The sequence below is a fragment of the Rhizophagus irregularis genome, chromosome 1 (assembly GCF_026210795.1).
Source record: "Rhizophagus irregularis chromosome 1, complete sequence".
NCBI lineage: Eukaryota > Fungi > Glomeromycota > Glomeromycetes > Glomerales > Glomeraceae > Rhizophagus > Rhizophagus irregularis.
In genome coordinates, this window is record NC_089429.1 from 4262773 (window position 1) to 4283765 (window position 20993).

At 29.9% G+C, this 20993-nt stretch overlaps 6 protein-coding genes across 6 annotated transcripts; 2 read left to right on the plus strand and 4 right to left on the minus strand.

The window, feature by feature from the left end:
- Positions 1-6: 6 nt before the first annotated feature.
- OCT59_000869 (uncharacterized protein) lies at positions 7-255 on the plus strand (the record flags this gene model as incomplete). Its single annotated transcript, XM_025324336.2, has 1 exon — positions 7-255. The coding sequence occupies one exon, from the start codon at positions 7-9 to the stop codon at positions 253-255; it is 249 nt and encodes an 82-aa protein (XP_025186667.2).
- A 1252-nt stretch (positions 256-1507) lies between these two features.
- Positions 1508-2905, plus strand: OCT59_000870 (uncharacterized protein; the record flags this gene model as incomplete). The annotated part of the gene is made up of 1 exon (XM_025313718.2): positions 1508-2905. Exon 1 carries the CDS (start codon positions 1523-1525, stop codon positions 2903-2905), a length of 1383 nt encoding a protein of 460 aa, XP_025186668.2. The 5' UTR covers positions 1508-1522.
- A 414-nt stretch (positions 2906-3319) lies between these two features.
- On the minus strand, positions 3320-4009 carry OCT59_000871 (uncharacterized protein; the record flags this gene model as incomplete). The annotated part of the gene is made up of 3 exons (XM_066139174.1): positions 3320-3455; positions 3538-3594; positions 3672-4009. 3 exons carry the CDS (start codon positions 4007-4009, stop codon positions 3320-3322), a joined length of 531 nt encoding a protein of 176 aa, XP_065988602.1.
- A 1143-nt stretch (positions 4010-5152) lies between these two features.
- On the minus strand, positions 5153-6799 carry OCT59_000872 (uncharacterized protein; the record flags this gene model as incomplete). Its single annotated transcript, XM_025330019.2, has 1 exon — positions 5153-6799. The coding sequence occupies one exon, from the start codon at positions 6797-6799 to the stop codon at positions 5399-5401; it is 1401 nt and encodes a 466-aa protein (XP_025186670.1). The 3' UTR covers positions 5153-5398.
- An 11068-nt stretch (positions 6800-17867) lies between these two features.
- On the minus strand, positions 17868-18335 carry OCT59_000873 (uncharacterized protein; the record flags this gene model as incomplete). The annotated part of the gene is made up of 1 exon (XM_025324338.2): positions 17868-18335. One exon carries the CDS (start codon positions 18333-18335, stop codon positions 17868-17870), a length of 468 nt encoding a protein of 155 aa, XP_025186673.2.
- Positions 18336-18507: 172 nt separating this feature from the next.
- On the minus strand, positions 18508-20770 carry OCT59_000874 (uncharacterized protein; the record flags this gene model as incomplete). Its single annotated transcript, XM_066139175.1, has 11 exons — positions 18508-18595; positions 18669-18751; positions 18827-18837; positions 19567-19663; positions 19727-19899; positions 19971-20039; positions 20105-20218; positions 20484-20526; positions 20600-20610; positions 20674-20691; positions 20767-20770. The coding sequence occupies 11 exons, from the start codon at positions 20768-20770 to the stop codon at positions 18508-18510; spliced, it is 711 nt and encodes a 236-aa protein (XP_065988603.1).
- Between the last annotated feature and the right edge of the window lie 223 nt (positions 20771-20993).

Consider the following 20993-nt stretch of genomic DNA (forward strand, 5'->3'; position numbering starts at 1 on the left):
GAAATAATGTCATTAACAGAAGATAATGTTCTTCTTAACTTATTGATTGAAACGGTGGCAATTATTCCATTGAATACTATTGAATTTGGTCGATTATCTATTGTAGGCCTCAAACATCTTTTATCTTATACACAAGAAAAAGAAAAATTTTTTGTGACCCCAAAATTTAAAGTTTTTCGATATAGTGCAATTTTAGCAGCAAAACAAGTTTCTAATGATACACCCATGCATAGCAACATGCTGCTCCATAAATAATGCATAAAAAAACAAGTTTTACTTTACTCACTTTTGATATTGCTTCAGGCAAATTAGATGTTAAGATGAATAAAAGAGCTGATTAAACGAAAATAAGAGAGATGAAAGGGAAAGAAAAAGCAATCAAGAGAGGGAAGAGAAGAAAGAAAAGGAAGGATGAGAGACAACAAGAGTAGGAGAGAAAGAGTGAGGGAAGAAACAGAAAAGTGTAAGAGGAAAAAGGGTTTAAAAAAGAAGGCGGGAGAGAAGGAGAGAAAGGAGAGGAAACTGAAAAAAGAGTAATATAAGATTATTAAATATCTAATAAGAAAAATGATATGTCAAATACTTTTCGCGCAATGCGCAACAAAAAGTCACATGCAATTTGCGTAAAAACAAATCCAATTTGCGCTTCTAATACTGTATCTGCAAATCTAAGTTTTTAAATATAAAATTTTAAATTATAAGTTGCGCTATGCTCAAACTAGAATTATGTATAATTTGCAGAAATTAAAAAGTAAGTTGCGCTCCGCAAATTCTGCAAATAGATTTCATACACTGAGTAAGATTGTATTGGAATAGTGGGAGTCTGTCTTTTTTCGATGTCTGCGCGGAAAATTCCATAAAGTGCGTATCTCCAAATTTTTTTTTATTTTAAGTTTGATAATTAAACTAGAAAATCATTAATTTCTCTTCTTTTCAATTTTTATACACGTGTTACTATCGCCTTATAAAGTAAATTATTGTTTAGTTCCTTGCATTAAATATTAATTTATGTTACTAAAATAGCATGCTGTGTCGCTGCGAAGCAAAGATTACCACAAGAATGATTCAGATAAATAATTCTATAAAAATTGGAATTATAGCTTCACACCAAAGTTTATTAACTAACAAACAAGAGAATAGAGTTTTTTTACACTTTTTATTGTTATTCATAAGCCCAATCAAATGATTTATACCAGATAGCGTCGTTGTATTTGAATATAATGAAAGTAGATTTATGAAAAGTTCATTTAAACCTTGAAAAATATGATAAAAGAATATCATTATGAAATTGAATATCAATGATTTTCACGGCGCAGCCGTGAAAATCATTGATATCCACAGTTCCCCGTGAAATAACTATCACTTAATAGTTTGAATATGAACGTTTAAAGACTCTTTTTAGGTAATCGGAGATCCATGTGACAGTAAATTTTTTCACCGTACACATGGTACTACAGCGTACAACCCAATTTATTATAAATCAAATTTAATCATTCACATAAACTCGTGTTAAAAAAAAGAAATGACGAGAGGATATTCATTAGAACAAGATTTAAGTTTGTTAGTAAATAATACCAAATATAGTGATATAGAAATTTTATGTGAAGATGGAAAGAAACTATATGGTTGTAGAGCAATTTTGGCTGCAAGATCCGAATTATTTGACAGTTTACTTTACAATGGAATGAAAGAAAGTTTTGAAAATAAAATTTCTTTTCCAAAGATTAATTCCTCTGGAATGAAAATTATATTGGAATATATTTATACAGGATTAATTAAAAAAGAATCTTTAAATAAAAATAATATAATTGAAGCATTTTATGCTGCAGATTTTTTTCAATTAACTGATCTTCAAGAAAATATTGTAAGAGTTGTTAATAATACACTGGAATCAGAAAATTATTCACCGGAATTATTATCTAATATTGTAGAAATAATGCCATTTATAGAAGATAATATTCTTCAAAATTTATTGGTTGAAAAAGTAGCAACTATTCCTTTAAATACAATTGAATTTGATCGATTATCTATCGCCGGACTTCAATGTCTTTTATCATTTACACATAAAAAAGCAAAGTCCTTTGCAACTCCTGAATATGAAGTTTTTCGATATAGTGCTATTCTAGCAGCAAAACAAGTTTCTAATGATGCTTTTAAAACTCTTATGAAATGTTTACCAACTTTGGAACAAATAAAGAATTCAATCCAAGTAGAAAATGAACCTATTACCGATCACTGTAAAGTTACTAAAGAATTAGAACCTTTAATTGATTTCATTGATTTTAATCAAATTAAAGGAAAAATTTTGACAGATATTATCGAACCATTAGGAATTATTCCAGCTAAGACAATATTAGATGCTTATCGACAAAAAGCAAGATCACATAATACGGATTTTAATGAAATTCGAGGAACACAGTTTTGGGATGAGTTAGCATGCGGATCAAAACTTTTTATTGAAGAAAATGGAAAAGTTGTAAGTGCATCAAACGATTGTCATACACATCAAGGTGTTAGAGCTAAAATTTTAATTGATAGTAAAGGTATTTTTGAATGGGATTTTATAATTGAGAAAGCTTGTAAATGGTTTTGGGTTGGAGTATGTGCACCAGGAAGTTTTAATAATGATGAACCTATTGGATGGGCATTGAGTTCTGAAGGTCGTTACTATAATTCTGGAAATTATTTAGAAGATTATTGTCCTTCATTGGGTGATGGCACGAGAATTACTGTTCATTTAGATATGAATAAAAAAACTTGCGCTTTCACAGTCGATGGTACAAGATATCCCGAAGTATTAAATTGTAATAATAATTTACCATCAAAGTTTTATCCTGTAGCATCATTATGTTATCCTGGTCGTTTTCGAATTCAATCCCATCAAAAGTTAGATGTAATAATTTAAAAAAAAAAAAAGATTGGGTTATTTGTTGTGACTAACCACAACTATCGGTTCAGTTTAAAAATAGCTACTTGTTTTAATACCAAAAACTTTATATGACATTATATTCGTTATATAATTAAACAATTAAGGAATTGTGAAATATCCTTTATATATTAAATACATAATCTTAATTTTTCGTATATTATGCGACTTTGAATGAAGCAAACCATCAAGAGTAGGATTCTTATTAAATACATTCAAGCATAGATGTGACATATGTTCTAATACCAATTATACTAATGACAGAATTGGACTTTAAAGTGAAAAGACAATATAAAAATCTCTTACTTCTTCAGTTGTATAAAATTAGAAGAATGTAAAGGAACAAATATATTAATTGTTATGATTAATTTTAATTTGTATCTGAATAAATCTTTAAAAATTTAAATATCGTATACAATATGTTCTTTGACGCAACTTTTTTTTATTTATCTTAGTATTTCTACAATCTTTCACGTAAATACTGAGAACGAAAGCGAAAATATTATCTACAAAAAGATTACAATTGTGGCTAATATGAAAATAGAATCTAGTAATTTTTCAAAATTTATTCTTCGCCTTTTTCAATAATTTTTTAAACAAAGTTTGATTACTTATGAACTGTTAGATAAAAAAGTGGTCTTCGCTCTAAAGTTATCCTACACTCCAAGCTGCTATAATAAGAATTATTTAGAAATTACGAATTGGAAAAAATCAAAGAATGAGAAACGTTGATAGAAGAACATACCGATCTCTTTTTTTTTCAGATGGTCCGGAATTGAAAGTTCCACCGTCAGTAGTTCCGTTTATAATAATGTTATTCCCTCCACTCTTGAGTATCGGTTGATAAATGTCGGCCGGTTTATGCTCCCTCAAAGAAAAATTTAGAAAGGTCTTGATTCCATCCCGCCAGGCAGGATCGAGACTGAACATCAGATAAGCTCGATGGGTCATCTGTGTTCTGGCGGTAGTTCCGCTTATATTAACGTTATTCCCTCCATTTGTGAGTATCGGTTGATAAATGTCGGCCGGTTTATGCTCCCTCAAAGAAAAATTTAGAAAGTTACTATTATTCTTAAATATCATATTCATTTATTTCGCTTGAATCCATCCCGCCAGGCAGGATCGAGACTGAACATCAGACAAGCTCGATGGGTCATCTATGTTCACGCCTCGAAGCTTAACATCAGACAAGCTCGATGGGTCATCTGTGTTCTGGAGGGGCTAGTGTCAGATCGGCTTGAAAGTATTGAATACAGATTTTCGCTTGATTCCATCCCGCCAGGCAGGATCGAGACTAAACATCAGACAAGCTCGATGGGTCATCTGTGTCCACGGTTGCCTCGAAACTTAACATCAGACAAGCTCGATGGGTCACCTGTGTTCTGGCGGGTTGGCTTGAAAGACTTGAACACAGACAAGCTCGAAGGGTCCTCATGCCACTTATTCTTCTTTTTTACGCAGAAAGTAATTAAGTAAATACTTGCCTGCCTGTATTTGTTGCACTTTTTTCTGTCTTCGACCTTCGACCTTCTTCTGTATTGGCGATATTCTCAAGGAAGGAAAGGTAGCAATTTACCTTTCGTCTAAATGGTTCGACATTGTACTCACCAAGGAGTCCAGTAATACACCATTCGTTCAAAATATTCATGTATCTGTTTTTGACAGGAGGCCAAAGGGTCATTGGTGGGTCAAAAAAAAATGCAATAATCCGTATTAAACTTTCTTACCACTTTAGTACTAGATGTGAACGTTTTGTTTTGTGTTGTCTTTGCCTTTACCTTTAGGCGATGCCGACGCAAAGTGTGAAGTGACGGGAGACTTAAAAATTTACGTGGTCGAGCCGCCGGAGAATTTAAATTTACCATATTCTAACTTACTCTATAAAAGAGGTAACAATATTCATTTTCTCAAGGTCGCGTCATTTTTACAGTTATTGCAAAAAAAACGTCATTTTTACTCCGAAGTCATACACAGTCATACCGGCGCACATGATCATAATTGATTGCCGGCCAAGTTATAATTTTAACACATACGGGAATGTCGATCATTTCCATTTTTTTGCGAAAGCCAAAAAAAAACTAAATTCTGGCCAGAATTATAAATTATGCCGATCAGTCATGCGTGTGAAGCTTCGAAACGAAAATAAATTGGGTGGTCCATTCTTTTGCAATTAGCTGTAAGGATTTAAGATGTCCAAATAATTACTTTACACTAAATATTATTCTTAAAAATAAATAAATAAGGTAGGATATAATAATAATTTATTGGATACATTATATAACAAACTTTTAAAATTACAAATTTTGCAAATATTACAACTTACTTTACAGCATAAACTTTAATAATACATTTGTACAATAATCGACTTCACTATTTCTATATCACTATATATACTATATTTATAAGCCAAAAAAATAGACTTAATGATATGCCAATCTATTACACTGTACTCCATATACTATAAATCAAAAATCAAACTTTTCTATAAGATTGAATCCGAAAGCGACCAGGATATATTAATCCTGCTACTGGATAAAGCTTTGATGGTAAATTATTCCACGTAGATACTTCAGGATACCTTATACCATTGACTGTAAAAGCGCAAGTTCTTTTATTCATATCTAAATGAACAGTAATTCTCGTTCCTTCTCCAAACGGAAGACAATAACGAATTTCTTTACGAGAATTCCAACATAAACCATTAGAACCTAGTACCCATCCAGTAGTTTGATACCCTGCAAAGGCTAGGCAATTAAAATTTTCTGGCGCACAAACTCCAATCCAAGCATATTCACACAATTTTTCAATAATAACATCCCATTCAAAAATACCTTGATTTTCTAATGTTAAGTTAGCTTTAACACATGTTTGGAGATTACAATTACTTTTCGCACTAACAAGTTTTCCATTTTCTTCAATAAAAAGGCTTGAATCACATGACTCATCCCAAGTGTAATTAGACTCATTAATGTGTACTCCTCGAATTCCGTTTAAATCTGTCTTGTGTGATCTTGCTTTTTGTCGATAAGCATCTAGTATTATTTTAGGCGAGACTATTTCTAATGGTTCAATAATATCAGTCAAAATGTTTCCTTTAATTTGATTAAAATCAATGTATTTAACTAAAGGTTCCAATTCTTTAGTAATTTTTTGATTATCAGTAATAAATTTATTTTCTGTTTGGAATAAATTCTCCACCCGCTCCAATGTTGGTAACCGCTCCATAATAGTTATAAAAGCATCATTAGAAACTTGTTTTGCTGCTAAAATAGCACTATATCGAAAAACTTCGTATTCTGGAGTTACAAAGGGTTTTTCTTTTTCATGTGTATATGATAAAAGATATTGAAGTCCTGCAATAGATAATCGACTAAATTCAATAGTATTTAATGGAATAATTGCTACCATTTCAATCAATAAATCAAGAAGTGCATTATCTTCCGCTAATGGCATCATTCCCGCAATTTTAGATAATAATTCCGGAAAATAATTTTCTGTTTCGAAAGTATTATTAACAATTTTTACAATATATTTTTGAAGATCTGTTATTTGAAGATAATCTGCAGCGTAAAACACTTCAATTATATTATCTTCTGTTAAAGTTCTTTCTTCAATTGATCCCGTATAAATAAATTCTAATACAATCTCCATTCCAGAAGAGCTAATTTTTGGAAAAGAAATTCGATTTTCATAGGTTTCTTTCATCCCATTATAAAGTAATTTGTCAAACATTTCAGACCTCGCGGCCAAAATTGCTCTACAACCATATAGTTTCTTTTCATCTTCGCATAAAATTTCTATATCACTATACTTTGGGTTATTTATTAAAAATCTTAAATCTTGTTCTAATGGACATCCACAACCTCTCGTCATTTCTGGAGGAAAAAAAAAAAAGTTTTTTTTTATTGAAGATTCCAATTCGAGGAATCGGTATTTATATAGTACACTGTAGTACCGTATGTACGACGGCGATCTTTAATCAATATTCCCTGTATATCTTCCAACTTTTTTTGGCCAGGATCATAATAGAATAATAGAACCAAACATGCTTAATTTCGAAATTTCATTAATTAATAAATATTACACAGTATTTTGGTTATAAAATTTATTTCTATGGTAAGTTATAAGTTATATAAGTTATTTATTTAATTTTATTATATTTGTAATAAAATATTTACATATAATTTAAGCTAGCTAAATTCATATTCATTTTAAGGTTGGCAATCGTTTCGTAAGAACATCAAATTTTAAATGCAAACTTGTTTTACAACTAGAGTAGAGGTTACGAAGTAGTATTAATAAAAAATTATACGAATCTGTAAAGATATGCCCTTTCTTCTAAAACAAACTATTCTGTCTTCATAAAACTTCGCAAATCATAACATGATCGACAGAATTTCAACAATATATATTGCAAGAAAAAAAAATCGAGACTGCTTATCAATTATTTACTGTCTATATCTATAATACCACATCTACAGTACTAACATTTTCTTGATAACAACCTGCCTTATTACTAAAAAAAAAAGTCAAAAAGAATTTTCACTTGCCAATCCGGAATTTTTAAACTCCCATTTTATCATAACAAATATGCGCTTATTCTATTTTCTTATGTTTCTTGCATATGTGTTATGCATTTTATGCCATATAAATAAGTTTTAATAATTTTATTGCATACTAATCAGCATATTTGACACGCTTACAATGTAAACTAATAAATAGTTTACATGCAATTTTTTTTTTAGCTTATTCAGGTTTTTTTGCATATATGACGTGTTTTAAATAAGGTTTTGTTTTTGTGTATCTATTATTAAACGCTAAATTTCACCCCCGATTTTTTTAATACTGTATGCCGATCTTGGATCAATGATTAATTAATTGTTAAGAGCGTTACATTTTTAAACCAAGTAAAAAATAAAAATTTTCCAAAAGCAAAGATTTAAAATGAGAAAAAAAATTGAAAATAAATATCATTTAATACGTATAGCTACCATATAGGTCGGGATTATGTCTCATTGGGTTTTAAGTTTTCGGGATTTCGTAGTGGATGAGTGTAATGAAGCCAAATGAGTCTACATATTACAAACTTGGTATATTGATACGGATATTTTAAGTGGGGGATACTCTCAAAGGGGGTATCTTAGGCAGTGCGGTACGGTAATTGGTGGAGAATAGGTAATGATCATCAGGCTATTATAATAGTACAATCTACAGTATAAAGAATCAGTGAAGAATCGGGTTTGTGATTCTCCACTGACATACCATCATTCGATCTGTGATATAGTTGTAATGGATATGCCTATTTTGGAGATATTTCCAAGGAGAAATGACCCAAGAAAAGAAATGTGTGAAATGCTATTGGAAAGTACCATGAATAGGAGGTACCACCGCCGCTAGCACTATGAATGACTATTGTAGGAAATGATGCCCAAGAATCGTCATATTTGATGGCTATTATAAATCAAATTTAAAATTTCACATCTTAAATCCTTCTAGTACTTTCAGGATGGTAAACCAAATATTTTGTTTTAGACCCGGGGTATTTTAGGCAGTGCGGTACGGTAATGCCTAGATTCTGGACAACATCGGTAAACTGATACTTTTGAAGGATCGAATTTCCGATTATATACCTAAATTAGAATATCAGCGATCTGAAATTCACATATACAGTATTTCCGATGCCACAACGATTTTACATTAATTTTTATATGTACAGTATTTCATTATTATATATTGAGGTATTGAAATTTTGAATAGTTGTTTGTTGGAATCGAACCAACTGGAACAAAATGTTCCAAACCATTAACAACATGTACTATGCTCCAAAGCTTCCATGCCAGTATATTTTGAAAAATCACTTTTCCTGAAAAATCAAAAGAGATGTTACTAAAAAATCTTTGATCCTACATTCCCATCTTAAAGATGAGTAAAGTTTTGAAATCATAAACTTAACAGCAAGGATTGCACTAACGTACATTTTGTACCACCTTATAACTATAAAAAAGGCAAAAATTTTTTTAAGGTTACACATTAATTTGACCAGAATTAAGATAATTTCGCCCAGCAAAATTTCTTAGCTATCAGTACTATAGTTGTATCAGTAATTGTTTTTAAAATTTCGTATTCCGAAATTACGTTACGTAAATATAATTACGGATTACTTAATTAGTTACGGATTACTTAATTAATTACGGGTTACTTAATTAATTACGGGTCACTTAATTAATTACGGGTCACTTAATTAATTACGGGTCACTTAATTAATTACGGGTCACTTAATTAATTACGGGTCACTTAATTAATTACGGGTTACTTAATTAATTACGGGTTACTTAATTAATTACGGGTTAATTAATTACGAGGTATTGATTATAAAGTAATAAAAGTATTCAAAACATTTTTTTAATTTTTATAAATAATTAAAATGTTCATAAAATATTTACACCTGTATAACTATATATTTATTAATTATTACTTAAAAAAGTTATAATATTATGATAAATACTGTAAAATTCATAGTTATAACAAAATTATATTAAACTGAACTTTATTTTTTATTAAAGAAAAAATCATTTATGATATTACAAAAATACTAATTTAATTTTGATCAAATTCTTCTTGTAATAATGCATTTATATCAAAATCCTTTTCTCCATGATCAACTGGTTGTTTTCAATACGTACTTCTACAACTTGTACTTCAAGAAGTTGACGTAACTCTTCAGATGCCAAATTTAAGTATTCATCAATTCCATTATTATTATTATTTATATCGTTTTCATCTTCAACTTCACTTACATCTGAATCCTCATCTCCAAATTCTTCTTCTACTTCAATAGTATCATCATCAGCAAGATGTTCAGATAAATTTTTTTCAATTTCCTCATAAAATTTTTCTTCTTGCAAATCTTGGTATACATATTTTAATTCTGCTTTTGCATTGGTAATATAATAGGCATGTAATTTTGCCATATTTTGTATACGATCAATTCCTAATCTTTAAAATTATTAAATTATTAATTATTAGTTATATGGAATTTATATAATTCAAAATTATGATTTGCTACCTGGTTCTTCGTTTATTCATCATCCATCCTAATACTGAAAAAATTCGTTCACAACCAGCATTATGCGGCCTTATTGAAAAAATTTTAAAAGCTAAATCTTGAATGTAATTTTTTTCATCATTTTCTTCATATGTCATACTCCACCAACTTTGAACTGTATATATTTCATCAATAAATTGATGATCATATGGAGCTTTTCTATTTCTGTAATTTGAAAACTGACCGATCAAAATCTGACTAAAATTTTTTCCTCCACCCATTTTGAGCCATATTTCTCGAATGCCATATTCAATTACTTTGCGAAAAGTGCTTGTTTTCATTCCTTCACTTTAATATAAATAAAATATAAATAGTTAAAAAAAGTAGATTAGTTTATTATTAAACCATTTTTTAAAAAAAATCAATTCATTAAAAAAAAAAAATTTAATTGCCACGATATTTTGGATGTAATATAAATGCAAGCACATATAATTCAATATCAAATTGCTTCCAACGCTTATTAAAAATTTCAATGCATTCTTTATGAAATGATACTTGACGTGTTTCAGGTAAATCTTTAATAGCAGCATAAAGCTTAATTATTTCAATAAAACAATCGGCCAAGGTGGTAGATTTGAATTCAAGACATTTTAATGCTTTTTTAATTGGTTCAATAATTGATACCAATTCTTCTAAATCAACATAAAAATGCCGATTAGAAATAATTTTTTTAATATCATTGTTTAACGTATCAGCATCTTGTACTGCAATCTGTTCATTATAATACATTAAAATTAGTAATAATTAATAAATAATAAAAATAAATAAATTAATTTATTTGATAAAGTAAAATTAGTACTTAATACTTACATTTTTTAAAATGGTTTCACAAGATAAAATAGAATTTGCACAATCAAACGCTGTAGACTAGCGTGTTTTCACATATGATTTCAACCCTCCGCCTTTTACCATATTTTCCAATATTTCTGTACGCAAAGTCTCTCCAGCTTTGTGAGAAGTTTTAAAGAATCTGACAATCTTCATGCATTTTTTTAAAAGATCTTCTGCGAAAGGCAATTTACATATATCAGTGGTAATTAAATTAATTTGATGATCAATGCAACGAATTGGCATTATATTTTCATATTTTTCATTAACGAGCTTTTTTGCTTTAACCATAGAAGATGCATTGTCAAATACAACCGCAGAAAATTTCCCTGCGCCCACTGATTCAATTACTTCAATTATTTTTTTGGCAATATATTGGCTGGTATGCGATTCTTTAGAAAGATTTTGAATTGAATGAATAAATTCTTTTCCGCTTTTAGTGAAAATGATGAATGCGTAGAATGATTGTCCTACTGGTGACGTCCAACTATCTAACCCTTTATTATTATATAAAATTAAATATTAAATATTAAGTAATTTTTTTAATATTATTTAAATAATAATTTATATATTAAATATAAATACCCAACGTCAAACAAGTTTCATTTTCAAGTATCCCATTGATTTTTATTTGGATATGTGATATTTCCAAATTAAGCATATCTGCAGACAATTGTTGCCGTAAAGGAAGTGAATATGTCGGGCATAATATCTTAATAAAATCTACGAAGAATGGATGTTGTACTAAATGAAATGGTATTCCACAACAAACAAATAATTTTATAAGAGCCTGATTGGCCATTTGTACTTTTGAATTAGCTATTTTAAGTGAATCATAATGTTCGTCAATTCGTTGTTGATTATCATGATTGCTCTTTATTTTTTTTTTGAGGATCTTTCATTATCATTGATTGAATCATTTGAATGACCCAAATTTCCTCGATTTCGAATAATGTTCATGTATTTTTCTTTGATTTGATAATCAACTTTAATACACCGAAGACCAATATGAGTCTCAAGTTCATCCGTTTTTGCATTAGCCTTCTTTTCCCAACCACATACTTTACACTTAGCACCACAATGACCTTGAACTCGTGCGCCAATTTCTATAAAAAAGGTCCAAACATCATTTTTCGGTCTTCCTGGCTTCCTCTTTTTAGATATCTCTGCATCATTTGTATCATCTTTATCATCAGTATTTGGCGCTAAAAGTTCTGCTGCTGCTTGTTCAGCTGTCATTTTACCTTTTAAAATGTTTTAAACGGTTATTCACAAAATTTATTCTTTGTATTCTTTGTTCATGAAATATGTATTTATGGTAAGACGAATTTTTATTGGTGTTAATAAATTTCTTAATTTAGATATTAATATTTAACACCATTTTCTAGTGTAATCAGGTGATTATCGATCAATTATAAAAAAAAACCACACGAAAACAACCGAAACAATACCAAAACTTATTAAAATAAATAAGAAATAATCTTATACAATAATAATTAAGTTTTATTTAATTTAAGTACCCTTTATTTGCTCAAATATCCTGAAATACCGATCGCTTACAAAAAAAGAAAACCAAAATAATTGGTAATTATTTCATTAGCCGGATAATACCGATGCTTTGATATTTTATTCACAAACGCTCAATTCAGTTTGCGATTGGTCAAAACAGGATGGTTCAATACAATACATTGATGTTTTCTAAAAAGTCGGAATGATGGGATGGGAAGATTATTTGAAATTGTTGACAGCTTTATAAAGGAAGGAGCGAAGTTTGGAAAAGAAATAATAATTCAAATTAAGTCCAAGGATCTATACCGGTAGTGAAAGTATTCTATAATTTATCAAATATATTGATCTCAAATAAATGAATATTTAATTTGGATCTCAGTTATAATATCTTGAAAATCCCTTACCCATCCAAATATCGCGAATACCAGTTGTCTACAAAAAACATGAAATAATTAGTAATTATTTCGTTAATAAAGAAATGAATCAAAAAAAATGAACCTTACTTACTCAAATATCCCGAATACCGATCGTCTATAAAGATGAAAAAAAAGAAACAATTAGTATTAAATTGTTTCGTTAAAGAATATTCAAAGAAATCCCCTCATCAATTACCATGAAATCAAGTATCCCGAAGTACCGATTGCCTACAAAAAAAAATAAAATAAAATAAACGAAACAATTAGTAATCGTTTTGTTAACAAAAGAAATATAAATTATTTTTAAAAAAAAACCCTCACCTAGTCAAGTATCCCGAAATATTGATCGTCTACAAAAAAGAAAATAAATGAAACAATTAATAATCATTTCGTTAACAAAGAATTCTTTAAAAAGAACTCACATCCATTCAAATATCCTTGCCCAAAGACTCGAAAATTCAGCCGTCTAAAAAAGAAATATCAGAACTTAGTAAATGTTCTGTTAAAATAAACAACTAAGGTAAAATAATAAATACCCTTACCAAAATTTCCACGCGCCTGTTCAGACCATCTAAAAAATGGAGGAAACGAATGTTAGTGTTCTTCGCTAAAAGAAACAAATTAAATTAAAAAAAAAATACTTACAAAGGAGTTTGAAGAAATCAACTAAAAGAAAAATGAAACGTTTTATTAACGTTTCGTTAAAAATTATAAAAAATTCAAAGTTTTACCTTCGAAAACCTATATAACCGGCCTGAAACTTGTATAACAAAATTTTTGAAATTTAAAACAGGTTCCGGGCTTGATAATATTGAAAGCTGTGACAATGGAGATTCGGAAATTTGTTGATAGGAAGCATTTATAGCAAAATCAGTTGATTTTCAGACGCAGTATTGTGGTTATCAGTGCTTCCGATTATCGATCTTGTAGTATCATGCAAGTTGACTATCGGTTTACCTGTGTGAGTAAAACTACTATGCAAAATTCGTAATTAATTACATATTATAATCAAGTATTTTCCCGAAAAAAAAATCCGAATTTTTTGGAATTCTACACTTCTGAAGATAAAAAATTCGCTACTGAGAATTACCCTTTTAGGCTGATCTGTGGCTCGTACTTAAACTATCATAATCATGTGTTTTTCAGAAAGAATATTCCGAAGGTTTACCCTTATATTAACTATATCTGGTATATTATCATAGTTTACTTCTGGACGCTATTTTTAAATTTCAAACGGAAAGAAAAAAATATATTTTCAGCATTAATTTCATATAAACTAGAGTTTATGAGCAATTATAATGTGTGTACTTGGTTTCTGATATTTTTCGTGGACTTATAACTTGTGTATGACCTTTTATTTTAATTTATTTGATCTTAAAACAGGCCTTTTTATGGGCAATATTATGGTCTTTCGCGTTTAATGAGCAATTATAATTCATGTATAACGGCCTTTTATTTTGATTTTTTAATGGGTAATTTTATTCATATTCTTATTTGATTTTAATACTTTTTCATGGACAATTTTAAATTTATGCGTTAGTGATGGTTTTTCCATTTGATCTCTAATATTTTTCGTAGGAATTTTTAATTATGGTGATGGTCTGATCTCTAATGGGCAATTATAATTCATATATAGTGGTCTTCCTATTTGATCTTTAATATTTTTATGAGTAATTTTGATTTATGTATTGTGGCTTTCATATTTTGATCTTTAATACCTCACTTTCGTGAATTTAATTTATGTATGATGGTCTTATTATTATTTGATCTTTAATATTTTTTTTGTGGGCGTGCGATAGTCTTTTCATTTAATTATTCACAGATTTTTAATTTATATGTAATAGATGCAATTTTTTTTGGAAAATATCATCTATTATATAAAAATATGAACAATTTAATATTTTACGTAGTTGAAAATAAAATGTTTATTTTGTATCAATAATATCAAAATATACTATTCACCAACCTGATACATATATTATTTATAGTCTAAATTTTTATATTTTTCCTTTCTTTCCAATTCTTTATTAATCCAATTTTTAATCGCTGTTAATGTTTTATCACATTTAGGTATATCAATATTATTGTACAGTCACGTCCGAAAGTGACGCCCGATTTAAAATTAATGCCAAAAATGGCAAAACTTTATTGATTTTCATTAAAATTCACATAAAAAATAATTACTAAAAATGGTTAATAATGTGTTGGCCCTCCCCTTGCTTCTAGTACTGCATTTATTCTTTGTGGCATTGAAGCAACAACCTCTTCAAAAATGGAGCAATCCAAATTTTCCCATTCTTCACTTAGTGCAACTTTAAGTTCATCCACAGTTCTTGGAAAGACTTTACAACTCTGGATATTGTCCTTTAACTGCTTCCAGATGTTTTCTATTGGATTTAGATCGGGAGAATTTGCCGGCCAATCAATAACCACAATTTTATTCTTCTTCAACCAATCCTTGGTTATTTTCGCGGTATGTATGGGTGCATTATCCTGTTGAAAAATTGCAGCCCTTCCTGTTAACTCATGAACTGTATGCTGAAATGGATACAGATATGAATTTAGGATTCTAATGTAAGTATTTGAATTGATTTTTTCATTTCCTTCTTTATTTTCATCACAAAAAATTAATGGCCCTTTTATCCCTCCTGCAAAACATCCCCAAACCATGACTGATTTTCGACCACTTTTAAAGATAGATGTCAAGCATTCAGGTGTTAAACCTTTTCCCCTGTGTGTCTCCAAACTCTTATTTGTCGTGACTGCTTACCAATCTCAACACTTGATTCATCTGAGAAAATAACTTGTGCCCAATCATAAGCTGTTTTTTCTTTATATTTCTCACACCAACTAATACGAGCTAATGCATGCTTTTCTGAGATAAAGGGTTTTTTTGCAGCAACATGGGAATAAATTCCAACACTATGTAATGCTCTTTTAGCAGTTGTAAGGCTGCAATTTAAATCTAATGTATTAATGACTTCATGTAAAGGTTCGCGTCGATCTTGTGTAACTTTGTTTATGAGTGCATTTTTCTCATTATTATTGAGAGCAGGTGGACGCCCCGATCTAGGTAAATTTTCAGTTTTTCCTGTCTTCTTGTATCTGTCAATAATTCTTCTTATTGTGGTGGGGTCACGACCCATTTTTCTTGCTATTTGTGCAGGGTTAAAATTCTCCATATATGCTAGTATTTTTCCTTTATCTTGAGAAGTTAACTCAGTTCTATGTGACATTATTTTTTTAACTTTGCAACGCGTTTATTAGGTTATGAAATTGTGAGAAAAACATTTAAAAATAAAAAAAGGGGGTATAAATAATGTAAATTTTGTGTATCGTAACACTGTACAAAATCGGGCGTCACTTTCGGACCCGACTGTACATACGAGATACTATTGATTGATTAAAACTAATATCATCAAGTGAAATATCCCTTATTTCTTGAGCTATCCTATATTGACTTGGAACATCAAGGGTTTTCCTATAATCTAAAATTATTCTAAATTCTTTATCTTTGATTCTTTGCTTGTAAAAACTCGTGTTCTTTTAGGTTTCCATTGTTCATTTAATTTATTTAAGCTTTATTTGATTTATAAACAATGGATAAAATCGTTAAATTTGTTATTTTAACATGCTTCAAAATATTAAAAAAGTTAATTTGTCATTTCATTTCGTCATACCTCCCTAAAATTCCCAAAATATCATTATCTTTTCTCACGATCTATCTTTTGAGCGATTAAATTATCAAATTACTTGCATTAATAATAGTTTAACAAAAAAAATTCAATTGAAAAGAAAATTATTATTTTTTAATCGTTCTCTTATTACATATAATATCAGATTCTTATAAAATAACTGACAGTGATCTGCATCTTTCTCGTTATTATATAATATGCAGTATTTTTTATTGTCTAACACGTTATAGTTAAAAAGATAATTTTAGGGGTAAATTTTTTGAAGTGTAGAATTCTGAAGAATTCGGAATATTCTTTCGGAAAAACACATGATTATGGTTTAAGCACAAGCCACAGATCAGCCTAAAAGGGTAATTCTCGGTGGCGAATTTTTTTATCTTCGGAAGTGTAGAATTCCGAAAAATTCAGATTTTTTTTTCGGGAAAATACTTGATTATTTACATATTTCCGTAATTATTTACGCATTTCCGTAATTAATTACGTATTTCGTAAAATTGGACGAATATTCCGAAATATTTACAGCAATTAAGAAATACGTAATTCCTTATTACGAAATTAATTTCGGCTACTATAATCGCCTATGCTAATTAAGTGATAATTTCAAATCTTATTCGTTACCATTGGTAACAGTTTTTTTGTCACGTGATAATTTCGAATGGACTTGATTTTTAGCTGACTCACGTAGAAATTTCTTCTCCTTATTGTGTTGCTTTATTTCACTACTAACGATTTTCTTATGAGCCTCAAGTAAGAAACTATCCATGTCTTTCTCTTCCAACGATTTGCTATTAAGATGCTTCGCAGAGTTGGTAGGTACTGTTATCACCTCTGATACTGCAACTAAATTGAAGCTAGGTGAACTGTTGTTAGAAGAATTATCATTTGCCGTTAAGGTGCTTTGCAGAGTCTGCTTCTATTCCACTTTCATAATTCTATCTCCAAACTCAGATTCCATCTCCTTGATTCTAGCCCTGAGTTTGGCATTTTCAGCATCACGCCTCTTGTTATATTCCTTATTCGCTCTTAGAAATTCAGCATTCCTGCGCTTAAGTTCAGCTATTTCAGCATCAGATACTGAGAGCTTGATTCTAAGACCGGAGATCTCAGTATTCTCCTTCCTAAGCTCTGCATTCTCAGCCTCAAGTTCAGTGATACGCTGTCTCAATAATCCAAGCTCAGATGACATGATCTATAATATATAAAACTAATACACTGTATATAAGCATTCAAAATAAAAAAATATGTGTTTTTGGCTGGGGCCCTGGCTGAAATTTTTTATTAATACATGCAAAATTAAATACAAAGTTCGGGACATAGCCCGTGATATATGACGTCTATCTAATATACATGATTATTTGCACGATAACCAATTTTCTATCTATACTTAATTATCTACCTGATCGTTTCTTATATTTTTTTCTCCAGTCCTTCTCAAATTTCTTAAAAGCTTTAGTAAAACCTTTTTCCTTTTGAAACCCCTTCCGTATACCAAATATTTCTTGAACAAGAGGTGCTAAATCGTGAGATGAACATAAATCTGTCTTTTGATATAATGATAATTCAAAAAGTTTAGAAATGGAAAGACCAGACGCAGTGGGAAAATTAAGGATATTTTTGATTTCTTTTTCATCAAAATATACTTTTGAAAAGTAAAAAATCGCTGTTTGGTCCATATGAAGACGCATTTCAGCATCTTTATTATCACCCATAATTAGCAGATCATTAAGAAAAATCTTGATCTTGAGAAATAAAGCATTAGAATGTAACTTCTTTAACTCATTTTCATAACACATAGAATTTTCACATATTGAAGAAAAGAATTCAAGCATTTCGTCCACACCTTTGTTAATTAGCATGAATCAATTTTTAAAATCTAATTCAAATCAAATACTAGTTAAAGCACAGAGAAACACACCTTTATGGCCACGTAATATATATCAAGTCCAAGTCGGTCGAGTGAGTTGGATAGATAATAACTTCCCATCCTTTGTTTCCACCTTTAATGGGATGCTAAATAAATTTACTCCATCATGTAATTTTGATGAGACATAGGTAGGGAACAATGTCCAGTTGACAGCTATATTTTCGATTATCATAATTTCTGACGGATCTGATTCTTTAATCGGAATTTGTGTAAATGGTTCTTTAACATTTTCTAACGAAGTTGTTATCAAGTTATTGTAACTCACTCTATAAACAGGGGGGTTTCGAAAATATGTGTATTTTCCGTTTCTTTCAAGTATGGCAATATGTCCGTTTTATTTTGGAACATCTATAGAGGCGGGAAAATTGATTAACATCGTGATGACATGTTTCAAGAAGCTAGCCGAGCAATAAACTAACTTACTTTATTATTTACTTTGCGGAATATACGGGTTCGTTTAATTGTAAATATTGATGATGTTAATAATGGTAAGTTTGAATGATTTGAATTTTTTTGCTTGATTTTATTTTACTTGCATGAGACAGATAAAAGGATTCACTAGCCGGGACATCGCCTTTTTATACAATTTGCAGGATCGATCTTAGAATACGCTTTTGGTTAATACGAACACATCATGAAAATCTGATCAACGGCTTCTCCTTAATTTAACAATAAAAAACTTTGATGCTACCCATATGTAAAGATCATCAAGGCTCTTTTTTCAATAATAATATATGTAAAATTTTTGAGAATATGCGAGAAAGTTTTGAGAATAAATTATTTTTGCGCAATTACTTATTCCCGTGATGTGTTATATCTATATTTAATGTTACTGCGTGTTTATCGAGTTCTGGATTAATGATTTCGTTGCAAAAAGAATACACGCTCACTTCACTTCCCACAATCCCATGGCCCATCCATTATATATCTGAATTTGGTAAATTAATTACGTCTTGTTTTATTGGTCGTACGAAAAAAAATACATAATACAGGTCGAAGACTGATGACATTAGATGAAAGTAGACAGAGTCAAAAACTTATACATTTGCTTTTGACGATTAAAAAAGCACCACATTAGAAATATGGTTCAGATACAAATGATGAAATAATTTTAGTGTTGAATACGGTCTTAAATTACTTATTTTTTGCGACCTTTTTTTTACCTCCCTCTTTTGATCCCAGAATCCTACGTATATCCTGATAAGATCTATTGCCGATGGCAAAAAGGTCACGTTGTTCAGGCACCGGAGGGTATGTTATCTACAATTGCGAGATAATATGAGATTATGAATTGTTGACAATACATTACTAGCGACAACTCACATTCTCTTTTTCCTTGATAAACTTCGTTATACTTGTAAAATACTCATTTTCATACTCAATATATGCCCATTCTTCTGCCACTTTCAAAGTGGTAATCTTAATATTATTATATAAAATGTCATCGCCTTTACTAACGATTTTTTCACTATATGCGAGTTGTAATATGGAGTTCTCTGTTAAGGACGAATTAAGAAGTTAAGAAAAAAAAGGTGTAGTCTTTATTGTAATTAGATAGAGGTCTTACCGGCACGACTTTTGTTTTTTTTTAATGTGGTTAGCATTTCGGAGAGTCGACCAAAATTATCCATTCCCTCTAAAAAATAAAGCTTTGTGTTAACATGTCTTGGTCAAAAACGTAACGATGATAAAACTACTCACCTTCGAAACTGAAATGAATATTCTCAAGGTTTTCAGTTAATTCTTTAATTTTTTCTTTCAAATTTTGATTAATTAAATAATTTGAGGTAAAAATAACATGAGTAAATCCTTCTTCTAAATTACCCCAATATTTACTAATAAGGTTTGTTCCTCTATACCCTTACTTTCATCGTTTTGTAGACGAAGGCTCGAAAACTTGTCTACATCGCTATTAGAGATATTAACCTTCCAGAACTGTAAATCTAGATCACCGTCATCAATATCGTAACAGATGTCGTTTTTTAACTCTCTAACTTTTTCTTTGATTTTCTTTCCCAAGTTCCGAGACAGACTCTGATTCGTCAATATCAATGGGAAATGCTTCAGAATTTTCTTCTACTTCGTGAAAGAAGCGCCAGGTTAAATTTCTTTTTGTCATATTTCTGTAAGGATTACCCATTATTTCAAGTACCGTATTTATAATTCAATTTCAATTACTAACCTCTTCACACTTACCCACGCACATTCTACATTCGGGGAAAGATTTCCCCATCCACACTTGTTTCCTTTGTAATCACTAAAACACTAACTAATAATATGCTTAATTCCTGCGGACAATAGGAAATAGGGGATTATCCATTTTGGTATGATAAGCACTTTGCAAAGATATATAGTAAACTAACTCATGTAGATCTCGGAGAGTGTAAAGTTTTCAACTCTTCACAACATATGATTTTTATTGTTAACACCACTAAGAATCGGCAGACCCTAGTTATGTTACCTTCGTTATGTAGATTTATATAGCCCAATTTATGAATTTAATGCGCTAATCCCAATAAGCTAAATAAAAATCTTCCGATCTAGATTCTATTTCGATTAGTGAAAAACTGCTTCGTATGACGAAATTCTC